General features: G+C 35.8%; 1 protein-coding gene across 1 annotated transcript in view; it reads left to right on the top strand.

The window, feature by feature from the left end:
• The window catches only part of LMBRD1 (LMBR1 domain containing 1), a 65,516-nt gene extending 54,754 nt beyond the window's left edge, over window positions 1-10,762 (top strand). The window contains exons 15-16 of the mRNA XM_084202343.1: window positions 9,517-9,608; window positions 9,769-10,762. Coding sequence (XP_084058469.1) covers window positions 9,517-9,608; window positions 9,769-9,888 — 212 coding nt within the window. The 3' untranslated portion in view covers window positions 9,889-10,762. The remainder of the gene's footprint in view (window positions 1-9,516; window positions 9,609-9,768) is intronic.
• Window positions 10,763-13,141: the final 2,379 nt, after the last annotated feature.

Genomic DNA, 13,141 nt, shown 5'->3' with positions numbered 1-13,141 from the left:
GTAAGGCAGTGAATGACTTTTAGCCTGGTTTTATTAAAAACCAAAGCTAATTGAAATAATTCTATTTTTTGCAGTGTTCCTTTACACTTCTTTTCCCCCTGCATAAATACAGTTTTTTCACAGTTTGAATTGCGGAAGCCGTTGCAATACTGATAGTACTCTTTAAGGTCACAATCCTATTGATTGCTAACAGTGATCTCAGCATAAGATTTATAGCCTTCAGAGTGGTCTAGATTTTTTTTTGAACCCAAGCCTTCAATTGTTGTTACTCTGGCCAACTTTCAGCTCCTCTGTATGAGCACCATGTGCTTTTCTATCCTTGTAAAAAATGCTTTACAGTGTTGCTTCATAGAAAAGATAAATAGTTGTCCTGTGTTCTCCTCTTATCAGTATTCTCTAACACCTGATTTTTGACTGCTTCTTGAAGTTCTTAATAGCAACTTAGTTTTTCTCTACTTTTGTTATTGGAAAATATGAAACTTAAATTATTTTTGTACTAGTAGAGGTAACTGGACCATTACTACTTTGTTCCTAGTCTGTCAAGCCAGGTCTCTTCTACAAGGCAATTCCCTTGTACTTATCTTCAAATTTATTGTGCTTATCTTCAAATTTAGTATATGTGTTAGTCTCGTTCCTGGTGGTTCATAGCATTTTCCAAGGGTGATTTTTTTTTTTCCCCCCTGTTTTTTCCCCATACTTCAAATCATTCATCAGTTTGTTTGAGGGCTGTTTTTAGAATTAATGCAGTTTCAAGTATTCAGATATTTTGACAAATATAATGGTTCAATTAATGTTTAAGCTGTCCTGGTCTTATGATTAAAAAATAAAAATATAATATAAAAATAAAATTTAGAAGAGCAATGGTGTTGCCTTTCAAAATGAAATCACTTTTGTCCAAGTTGTACAGATCTTTGTTTCTTGTAAGCAGATTGTTGACTAGGCCAGTATCTGCTGAAAGCACAGTACGCTCTCAGGCATTGATAAGGTTATTAGTCTTGACCTTTGTGAGAGAAATTAAAATAGTCTGATTTCCTCAGACTTTGCTTAATTATAGAAACTGGGATTGGATTTAAATAAACTTACTCAATTCCACCCATACTTGAATTTTTTTGAATACTTTAATACTTTACACAATTTTCTTTCTTAGTTTACTTTGATCAATGGAAACAATATGCTGATGCCTAAAACTGGTTTTCTGATGTACTGAACAGAAGTTGGTCTGTGTAAATGATGGCTTTGGTTTCTCATCATCATGTTGTTGCAATGGCTGTTTCTGAGTCATGGTCTCCTTTCTTAATAGAAAAGAGGTGAAGATGTTGATATGCTGTCTTGTGCTGAGCTAGTATAAATAGAAAATGGAATATGAGAAATATCAATGTGATCAAAAGGCTTAAGTGGAGTTGTGTTAACTGTAGATAATACATTCAGGCCATTTGTGTGTTTTTATAACTGAAAGAAAAAATTATTTTGTAACAATTAACTTAAAAAAAAAAAAATTGCATCACTGAAAACACTTTGATTGTTTAATCCAGTCAGTTTTAGAAACTGGAGAAGTAATCCTTACTTTGGAATACCTGCAATTTTTAATAGCTGGTAACAAAACTAATGAAATCAGATGTTATTCTTTTCTGTGATCAGGCAGAGCATCTTGACAAGTCACGTTTATTTCAAAGGTAGGAACTAAAATTCTAGAAACAATTTCTCTTGTTTTTAAGGATGATAGACATTTGCAAAAATAGATACAAATAACTAAGATAAAAAAAGGTTGGTCAAGTACTTGCAGTTTGAATTGCCTTCTTTGGTACTAGGGGTTTTGTAAACCAGTGAACTAAATGCAAACATTGATTAATCTCCTCAATTAATTTTGTTCCACCTAAATTGATTTAATTCTAACAGGTGTTCTTCCTTAAACATAAAGCAAGCAATGACCTTTTAATGGCAGTGCTGACAGATAAGCTTATAGCAATCTGCTGTCTTATTGAATGCTCAGATGTTGGAGATATGATCTCTACTTACTTTTACTAAGTAAATTATTATTTTCTTTGAGATGGTAGAACCTGATCAAGTTGTAACCTGATCAAGTTGTAACAGTGAATACTTCAGGCTGTATTGGGCTGTGTTTCCTGTAGATTTGTTTCAAACTAATGTCCAAAGGACAATTTCACTTCCTGGAGAAACACAAGGCAGGTAAAATGCAGTTTTACAGAAAACACAGTCTTGAGTATTTCTAGTTATATATATGTTTTAGCATTGTTATCTGCTTTAATTCAGCAAAGCTTGTCTCTGTTTACTCCTGATGTGCAGGAGGTAAATCTGTTTTATGCTCAGATAAGGGCCATAATAGTGTAACTAAATGAAACAGAGTAGAAGAAAAAAAATAATAGAACAGGGTACATCTTTTAAGTCAAGTACCTTTCTTTAGTTAAACCTCTTGCACAAAAGGTTTGTGTTCTGGTTAACTTCAAACTCTTTTTAAGTAGTCTTTTGGGGCAGCAAGTTATTTTTCTTATAAGTCATATTTGTTGTAGGTGAAACAAGCTTCAGTTTTCAGTGTTTAATACAGTTGGGCAAAAATATCGTTTGATGACTCTTTTCAAGTTTAATGACAGCTGAAATGTTGAGTCCACAGTTCAGTTGAGTCTAAGGTAAAGCAAAGAAGTTTCAATTATTTCATTAGGCCTCTTGCAGCAGGATTAATGTGTTGAAAACTTGGTATAGGTTTAGCTTAAGGTTAATGGGATTTAATGTAAATGAGCAATGACTCAGCTGCAAGCCTGAACTATGATTTCTGACAAACACTATCTGCCTCTTTCTAGATTAAAAGATCTAGTTTTTAAGCATCACTCACTTAAAATGCATAACTTGCTCTGAATCCCCCCTGGATTTTCTTCCTTCATTGAGGAAATGAGCCTTGCCCAAGGCTTGTTACATGCTGGGTATAGTCTACCTGCTAGGCCTTTTTCATAGACCTGTGCTGATTTGGAGCTACATGTGAAGTGAGGAAAAAAAAAAAATCTCATTTCTAAGGCTTTGAAATTACTTGATCTGTGCTGCCTTTTAAGACACACTTATTAGGTAGAAGTCAACGTGTTCAGGACATCAGGCTTTCTTTTTGCCTGAATAAAGACTAGATATAGACATTACTCAAGCTGGAAAGGAAGCCCAAATGAAAATGCCAAAACAGGAGGATATTCTGTTTCCCTTCTAGAGAAATGTAGGAGACATGCAAAGGGAAACCACAAGCAAGTTGCTCAGAACCCTCAATATTAGTAATTTTGTATGAAGAGTTGTATGACTGTAGGTTATCACTTCCAAACTGTTGTTCTAAATCCATTAATTTGAAAAGTTACAAAATGCTTAACATAAAAAAAGGATTTTAGTGAGTACTTTGCATTTTCCTGTTGCTTTGTGAATGACCTCACTAGTACTTTACCCTGAATCTATACTTATACCTAACCCTTTCAAAGTCCTCTAGAACCATAAGAGCTCCATATAGCTAAGCAGTGGTGCATGTCTGAGTACAGAAAGCCCTGTTTGGCACCTGTAAATAATATGAACAGCTAAGACTGCCAGAAATATCTTTTTGCAATACATTGTTCACTGACATGCGGGTCCAGATATGTCAATTGCAACAATTATTTTTCCTAAAGGAGGAGGTTTTGATAGGAATGACAATAGTAGGTTTTCTGCTGCTTCCTTTGTGGAGTTTTACATCTGTGTTCATCCCTAGAGTATTGCCTTTGATGTTTATCACTGGCTATATCTTTATAATAAGAATTGTTTGCCTCAAATTACTTAAGAATAAGGCTTTCAAGGGAGACTCAGAAAATGCCTCTTGAAGAACTTAAAGTTTAAGGTGGCAATTCAAAGGTGTGAAGTAACAATTATGGCTTGTCTTTAAACCCATGTGGCCAGTGCTTGTAATTAACCTGAATTGTACACAATGTTTCAAACGATCTCTACTTTCAACAAAAGCACGGAGGATACTTTTTCCATCAGCAGGCTGATCCTATGATTTGTTGCTTCCTTGTAGAAACTGGGCATTATCTCTTTGGAATTAAAGTGGCTTCAGATTTAGCTTTTGGCTAATGCTGTACCTTTTCACTTTATGCATGGACTTGTAGCATTAGTATTTTCCTCACTTGAGGGTACTTAATAAACATTAAAATCAAGTTATCCTTTAAACTTATGAAAAATTAGATTAACAGGTTTAGCTCTTCAAATCTCATTAAATGTTTTTCACCTAGTCTGTTAATACATGCAAATCTTGGCACCCTCACAGATTCTCTGTAACCAAAGTGAAATAGAAACCTTATAGCTGGATGAAATTTTGCATTATAATGCCATAACTGTGCTAGGATGAACTCCAAATCTAAAACAGCCGAAGGAGGACTGGCAGGCTCTCTGAATATATAGAGGGAAGTATTGAAAACTCTTGCTATATTTAGCTAAAGTTTGTTTGTGGTTGGTTGTAAGATCCAGACCCTTCTTTCTGCAACTAAGTCCTTCATTCATACATAAATGCAAATCCTGTTCATACATGTCACTTCATGTAAATTTGACTGTTGGGGAAAAATGTGACACCCAGATCACTCAATAGGACATAATTTTTATTATTTAGCATTAAGAAACTGTCATTAGTGACTTTTTTCTTCTTTCGGCACAGAATCTTGGAGGATCCCACTGGAAGCCTCCTTATGCTGTAAAGCCCTGCTAGCACTGATGAGACTTGAAAGTTCTTGAGCCATTTATTGTAAACATTCATAGTGTGTAATTATCATCAAGAAATTTTGTGACTGCTGCAGTTATTCATTTACTGTAAAGTAACTGCAAATAGCTATTGGTTACCCTGACTTGTAACTTTTGTTACAAAATCAGATCTATTTGTTATAAAACCAGACTGATTCACATTGATTACATCACTTTTCTGTCTGTCCAGTTTTATATCAGGTTGTGTTTGATTTGCATATATACCATGAGAAGTATCATACACAATTTACCTGTAGCTCAAAGCACTGAAAAAACGCTTTCTAAATAATTTGTCCCAAATAGCTTTTTCAGGCTTCTTTAGTTCCTGGTTTCCAGGTTTCTGGCTCCTCCTTAGCCTGCTAAATATTTTCCTTTGTCAGGATTTGATTCCAGACCTACTGAGCAGCTTCTGTTGAATAAGGTCGCCTTTTGGACTAGACTTATCTGGCTAGACTTTTGGTCTTTACGGGTCTAATTTAGGTGCCATCTCACTACCACTTCCAGCTAAGCAAGAAAAAGCTGCACCAGAGCCAGACAACTGGGATGAAACAGCAGGCAGCTTTTTTTTGCTTGTATGTTAGACCTAGATTTTAGAAGATTTTAGATAGCTGCACACTGTTGTTTAATGTCTGAGTGATTTGATACTCATGCTTCTGTTGTGCTCTATAGTACTTCAAAGTGCTGTCAGCTTGAAGTGTTGGAAGCTTAGTGATTCACATCTCTAAGTGGGGAGTTACTGTAGCTGCATACAACCAGTTGGGAAATATTTTCAGATCCCTGCTGTATGTGAGTAGTATGTGTTCCAATATGCTTTTCAGTCTGATAAGGGATCAAAGGGTGTAATTTTATTGCAAAGTTAACCTTGAAATAAGTGGTGCTGAAGCTGTTTAATACTGGCATTATTCTGAAAGCTGAATGAGCGATGAATTTAAATTTAAACAGTTTCTGGGAGAAGTTAGCTGAGAGAGAACTGGTATGGGATGCCACAACCCAAAAGTTGTAAAAGCTTTGTTTAGGTGATTAATTTTAGCTTGTGAAACCAGAGAAGTAGCAGCAGTGGAGGGGCTGGATTGTTAAGTGCAAAGACAGGCTCAGCAGCTGAATGAGGCTACTGTTAATTCTATGTGTATTTGTATATGTGCTTGTGCATATATATCATAGCAGAGAAGAATATGGAATAAGTGGGGATATGCTCAAATAGTATATTAAGAAAACACTTGTAGAAGCTAATGACTAAGGGGCAATTAAGAATGTAGTTATTTTTTGCTGTTTAGCCAACAAGAAAAGAAAAAAATCCTGTATTTGTGGCTGGGACAGCTGTTGCTGCCATTCCATGAATCTGTTTCCAGAGAAATGTGGAAGTGATATGTGAAATACAGTCTTTACCATAAACTTCTGTGGAGTTTGGAAGCACTGGAGTGACCTGAACACTATGAAATATTGATCAAGATGTTAGGTTGTGAGATGATAGATACAAAATGGGGAAATTTTTAATATACCTGTTAATATCCTCCTGTAGAGACTCCTGAAGTTTGCTTTGTCTCAACAATTTGATCTGTGATACAAAGCCATACCTAGCACCTTCAAACAGCAGCTCCTTTTTGCAATGATTTGCAAAAAGCTTGCTTTATTGATAGCAAGCTTTGGATTTTTTGGCAGCAAGGCTGTATGAAATAAGTATTCTTGGATCCCTGAAGCTATGCCTTCAATACTTCTAGGGTCTGAAATTTTGCAGTGCTTAGATGTTCAAGCACAGTAAGGATGCAGCTTTTCATTTGGAAGTAGTTTTGAGCGTATTTTAAGTAAAACTAAGTTCTGCTTGAATCTGGGGACATAGACTTCATCTGTCTTTGGATGACATTCTTGCTCTGTGGTTTTCCACTCAAAAATACCTTTGTTATTTAGATTTGTGTTGTCTCAATATCTACCTTCATGTAATGATTTTGAGTACATGCAGAACCTAAGAGGGAATCTGGTTCAGCCCCCCAGCAAGGGGCAAGTAGAGCAGGTTGCTCACATCCATCCAGCTTTGAATTTCTGAGGGATAGCCTGCTTCAATGTTTACCTATGCTGATTTCCTCTCCTGATATTTAATAGGTGTATTTCTTACTGCAGCTCTGTCATCTGTTCTATTGTTATGCAGGTCTAGGAGGAATCTCATTTAATACTTTAAGTCTGCACTAGATAGCAGAGGCAGCAGTAAGACACACCTGCAAACAACTTTACTTCAAGCTGAAAGAACACATCTTCATTCTCTGCTGTGTGCTCTAACCTGTGGCAGTGGTCATCCACTAGATTTGCTTCAATAAGTCAATGCTGCTTTTGTCCTGGACAGCCCAAAGTGGCACCACTGCAGATGCAGTTTGTCACAGTGGTAGAACTGGTCAGTTTTGTGGAGTTTCACTGCATTCCAGATAGTGAAGCCTGATATTCAGTTACATTTCTGAGTTATAGATGAACACTAGTAGCTACATGTTCTGTTTGTCTACTGGGAGATGAGGTCACTTTCTGCACAGTTGCATTTTATCTGGCCAGCCCTCAGCCTCTCTATTGCATGGTGTCACTTTGTTCCAGGTGCAGGGCTTCTGTCGCCATTCAACTTTGAGGACTCTTTCAAGGGGCTTGGAAACAACCCTTTCCTAAATCTGACCATCTAGTGTGCTGGACCTCTCCTCTTTATTTCTCCCCAGTTTGATCTATGGATTTACAGGGGGTATAATCTGTTTCATTGTCTAGTTGATTAATAAAGAGGTAAAACAAGTGTACAGTATTGACTTTCAAATAATGCCAATTGTTATAAATTACATTGTTCACAACAATTTGTAACTGCCCTAAGAAACTATTTCCTTCTACATGCTTTTGTGAAAGCTTACTGTGTTTTGAGATGTATAAAAGACTGATCTCATCAGTAAGTTCTCACAGTTTGAGTTTTCAGTGCACACAATCATGTTTTAGGCTTTAATATTTGGCTTTGAACAGAATTGTAATTCATCATAAACTAGCTAATTCACTTCCTGGAAGAAGCCTTAATTTGAAAATAGTACATTAAGTGTAACTATTTCTGACCATAATAAAAAATTTCATCAGTGGACTCAAAACAAAAAATAGTTGACTCTTCTGGTAGTAATGACTATTCGTACTTGTCATTCTTTATTTTAAAAAAATTGTTTTGTCTTGAATTCTGTCTGTTTAGCTTTGTTCTTTGGTCAGCACTACATATGTACATAGAATATGTTGTATTTTTTAAATTGTGGCAGGTATCTATTGGAGGCTTGGTAGCTTTCCAGGTGTACTTTTGTTCTACGTGATCAAGATACATCTAATATGCACATTGATCATTCTGGACAGCAAGTAGCTATCTTAATTTAGGCTTTTCATTGTAACTTATTCTACATGGATTCATATGGAAGAATCAGTTAAAAAATGTCATATCAGCCTATTAAGTAACATTTGTTCAGAAACAATAGCTAAAATTTAGTTGTCTGCTCTTGTAACGTTGCATAGAAATATTCTCACAAGGTCAAACTAGTCCAAAATATTTACCATAATCTATTTCATCCAATTATTATAAAGTGCCATCTGAAGGTCTTTTAGTTGTTTTTTAATTCAAGTAACCAGCTGGAGAGCTGCAGATGGTATTGACAATACTATCTGTAATTCTGAAGTATCTTCACTTCACCGGCATTTCTTTCGTAGATGGCTGTGAAAAGTGAGCTATATAACTATATAAGTAGTGTATCACTCACAACTTTAGAAGGCAGGAACTCTTTACTTCAACTGCACCTGGGGAATACTTCCCAACCTGGGGTCTGAACTGAGGGACAAACAGGCAGTTTCTGGCTTGCTTATTTTCTCTGGTGTTCAACGTGTTTGCACACTAATTCCTGCTCTGAAATGAGCTTTAGGTGGGGTTTGAAGCATAGTATAGAAAAACCAAAATGACCAACCAGGAACTGATATTTTACTTTAGCATGAACTCAGTGCATGCCCTTCCTTGCATTTGAGAGATTAATGAACTGGCTTGCATGTCCTGCTGACCATCCTCGAACATGACGCCTCAATGCTGCAGGTTGTGTCCTATACAAGCCTTTTTGCTCTCTATCTGGGTGTTGAAAATTCCTTGGAAATATGAATCTTGATTTTAGAATCTATCAGATAAAAATTAAGAAAAAAACAGCCACATCAGAAAATCCTACTTCAATATTCTTGTTGTTAGAGGAGTAAGGTTTAACCAGTGCACTCTTGTGTACAAATAAGGCTTCTGTTATCTGGGTTGTAAAAGGCCCAGTACATGTTGGAGTTTTTTTTGTGTACATGTAATGAATTGACTTCGGATTTTTTACAAAGCTTATGTAATCCTGGTAGGGACACAGTTTTTCAATGTCCTGAAATGTATGTTTTAATCCAGAACCTGCTTTGTATGGCTGTGTTTATATAAAATGGGAAGTGAGTTCCCTTTTGGACCGATTCTAGTTAATAATTGACACATCTGCATGAGAAATTGTTCCTAGTAGTAATAGGGTTACCTATGTAACTTGTAGCTTCGTGTTACCTGTCACGGTCACTCCCCCTTAACAAGTGTCCCTTTTGTATACTTTCTTGGTTGTTGGGTAAATTCTTCTCCTTCATGGTGGGAGAGTAAATTGAATGTAATAGAGTTCTTCAGAGTTAAATATTGCTAAATGTTGCTGAAATATTATTCTACTATATGGTATTAAGCTGATTTTGTTGTTCTGTGTTAATCAGTACTATTTCCTTTCAATTTAGATCAGTGTATTGTCACTCGGACATACCTCTTTCTTCATAAATTTTGGTTCTTCAGTGCAGCCTATTACTTTGGGAACTGGGCATTCATTGCAGTAAGTACTTGGGTTCTGGAGACCTCTGAATCGAGTTGGGTAATTTACAGTAGTTGCCATTGCTTCATTGCCATCACCACACTACAATTTGTTTTACTTAAATTGCATTTATATGCCCTTGAACTCAATAACAGTAACACTTTCTACTTTAAATTTGCAGGTCTTTATAATTGGATTAATTGTTTCATGCTGCAAAGGCAAGAAATCAGTCATTGAAGGTGAAGTAGATGATGATGATTCAGATATGAGTGATGATGAACTGTCTGTTTATTACCATTGACAGCCTTTTGCCTTCAAGATGAAAAAATGTAAAACTACATTGAGAGTCATGCCCATGTGGAACATGTATTGAGATAAGCATCTTTGCACCTGTAAAAATAAATGAAATGAGTGTACTCACTTAAAGGGATAAAAAACCTGAATATCACTTTGAGTATCACTGTTAAATGAGAACAAATGTTGAAGCTGACTTTAAATAATATATAGAAAATATTGTTTTATGATTAAACATATGTGTAACCTTCTGATGTATAATTTGATGAACTGTTGTAACTATTTCATTCTAATTCACAATGCTTTTCTGTTAATTTAGGTTTTCCTAAATACTTTCATGCTTAACCTGTAGGACTTTTTTATTCATAAATACAAGTAAAATCCTGCAAAACAGTGCAAGTGGTGCAGGAAAGATTTGGATGAAGTTTACATTTTCAGAAGGACTTGACTTAACGTTTGCATTAGTCTTGCTGGGATTTCTGTAAAAAACTAGAGCTAACAAGAGACTTTCCATTAAAGTATGCCAAAAATATTATTTAAATGGTGAGTTTCCAGTCTGTGAAAAATAAGTAATTTTTATACTGTGATTTCCACTAAGTTACCATGGAAATTCTCAGGTAACTATGAGGTGGTTTTGCTCTCTCAAAGGAAATCATAGTGTAAATTACAATATTCAGCACTGTTACATTGTTTTAGTATGGTTTAGTTCTGAAACTTCCAGGTGCCTGATCTAGTCATAACCAATGGAATAATTAAGATGTGATTATTTTTAACTTATTTTTCTCTTTAATGCAAATTGTCTAGTTTGAAGTTCTTTCGATATTTAAAGTAAATGTTGTCAATTTGTTTACAAACCAATATGTTTATATAAACACAGTTCAGAAATATTTTTGTCATTCGTGTTGTCTTTGTAAATTAATCCTATTTTAGCTATATAGTTACTGAGCTATATTTCTAAGGATGAAAAAAGTCTTCATATATCCTTTGACAGACTCTGAAAGAGAAAATGTTTACAAGGACATGTTTTTAAGCTTCTAATGCTACCTGAGGGACATTACAGTCTATGCAAGCACATGGAAAGGTTATTAAGTAGTATTTTTTATAAGACTAATTGTTAAATAGCTATTATAATGTAGGGTAGTTCATGTTTGCAAACACTAAAGTTATTTCAAGAACAATCTGCCTATTTCTGCAGTATTTCAGAACAGCGGGCTCTCAGGATCTTCTAATTTAGGCTCACTATTGTAGGAGGTCTTAGGCGAGTTGTGTGGGTCATGCAGGAACACTGGGAACTGATGTTTGGACTACAGGAACAAAAAAAACCTGAGATCTTTTAACAAGCCTTCTGTGCCAACTCTTCTGGTAATGTAAATGTTAATGTGGCAATGTAGTATCACACGCACAATAAGCTGAGTTGGAAGGGACCCACATGGATCATGGAGTCCACCTCCTGGTGTTGTAGGTGGCTCATAAGTGGAAAATACACAGTCAGGTCTGCTCAACTAATATCAATCAATCTGTTTGCTACCGATGTGACATTTGAAAGGACAGAAACTTATTCAAACACTGAGAGTAGGTACTGAAATTTGACTAGGCAGTCTGACCTGTCTGACTAGAATTAGCTGAATATTATTTAAACATGACAACTGGGGAATCTTGCAAGGAATTAGTTATAAGTAGTTCAAGTAATTCAAACAGAAGGTAGAATGTGATGTTGATTGTCTGAAAGCTGCATCCAGAGCAGAGCAAGAACTTGGAGTATACTTATTTGTAGATGCCCTAGTGCAAAACTTACATGAGCTAATTTCAATAAAATTAATTTCTCAGATGTCCTCCTTTCTTTCTGGGTTTTATTCATTTGTCATCTTCAGTTTTAACCAAAAATTGTCACTTCCTTCTTACATGTTTGTTTGTAACAGCTTTGCAGAGTTCTTTTCATTCTGCCCTAACTCTGCCTTTGGGAGATCATTGGTCGTCTGGGGAAGATTGTTGGGAAGGTGCTGGTTTTGTGCCATGCAGCTGCTTCATGATATGTGCAGACCTAGGGGATCACTGGCCAAGATGCTTGGCCAGTGCCTAGGTACATTTTGTTATAGCTCTCTCCTGTTTCTAGCATTTCCCTAATTTCCAGGAATTTCTCCCCAGTCCAGTTCTGTTTCCTGTCTAAATAATCTATATACAGTAATACAGCAATCTTCCTTTGAAATGGTGACTTTGTCTTTTTAACTGGAGGACTTGGTAAGTACCAGATCGTTTTATGCAGATATTAATCAGATTTAGAAGCAGCCCATTGTTAATTGCAGCTATCAAGAGGCAGGCTTCTCTAGGACAGTTCAAAAGTTACTTCAGACATCTGCTGTCACCCTCTGTCATAGAAGCAGTAAATAACTGCCAGCGTTCATAATCAGAATTATTCGTCACCTGCCACATCCTCACTAAAATTTTTCAGGAGTTCAATGAACCATTTGACTGACAAGGTTTTAAAAGATTTTCCATGCACTAATGTAATTGTAATGAATATACACTCAAGAATTCATCTCCTAATACTTCATGTGATGGAAACCTGACTTTTTAGCTGTACTGTGCCTTTAAAATGAACTAGAGGTGTTTTTGAAGTTTACTGTGTGAACTCTGACTGTTTTTCCTAATCCATTATCACCCAGTCAAGAAACCTAGCAGTGAAGTTCAAGACAGCTGTGACCTAAAATACTTGGCTTTGATCAATACTTCCAAGAAAGAGAACTTCCAGTATATTTTCATTCTAGTTGTCACTCGTGCAATCTTAAATACTTGCAGTTAGAATAATTCATTACTTTGCATCCACAAAGTGAATAGTGCTGCTATGGCAGCACATCTCACTCATTTAGCTGTTAAATATGAAATGATAGTCCAGTTTTCTGCAGTTTTGGGAGCAAATTTGAACTTTGCAGTCATGTTACAATAGTGTTCTACCTTGCAAGCCAACATTTAATATCTTCAACTGAGTCTTCAGAGATCTGTTTCCTGGACTGAAGTCACTAAAAGGCATCAGAATTTTTTCACTCCTTTCTTTAAATGAGTGATATTTCAAATCCAACTCTGAAGTGTGAGCTTTCAAAACTCTGTAGTGCTATTATCAAACTTGCTTTAAGTTACCTTTGTTGTTGCACTTTTCCAGTTAGATTCTACCATGTTGGAGGTTCATGCCCATTTAGAAACTAGAGAGCCTTACATCTCGCTGACATGTTAAATAAAACAAGATTACTTGGAATACGTTGGAT

This window comes from Fringilla coelebs (genome assembly GCF_963513975.1).
Source record: "Fringilla coelebs genome assembly, chromosome: 3".
Classification (NCBI taxonomy): Eukaryota; Metazoa; Chordata; class Aves; order Passeriformes; family Fringillidae; genus Fringilla; species Fringilla coelebs.
This window is presented reverse-complemented; position numbering and strand designations above follow the sequence as displayed.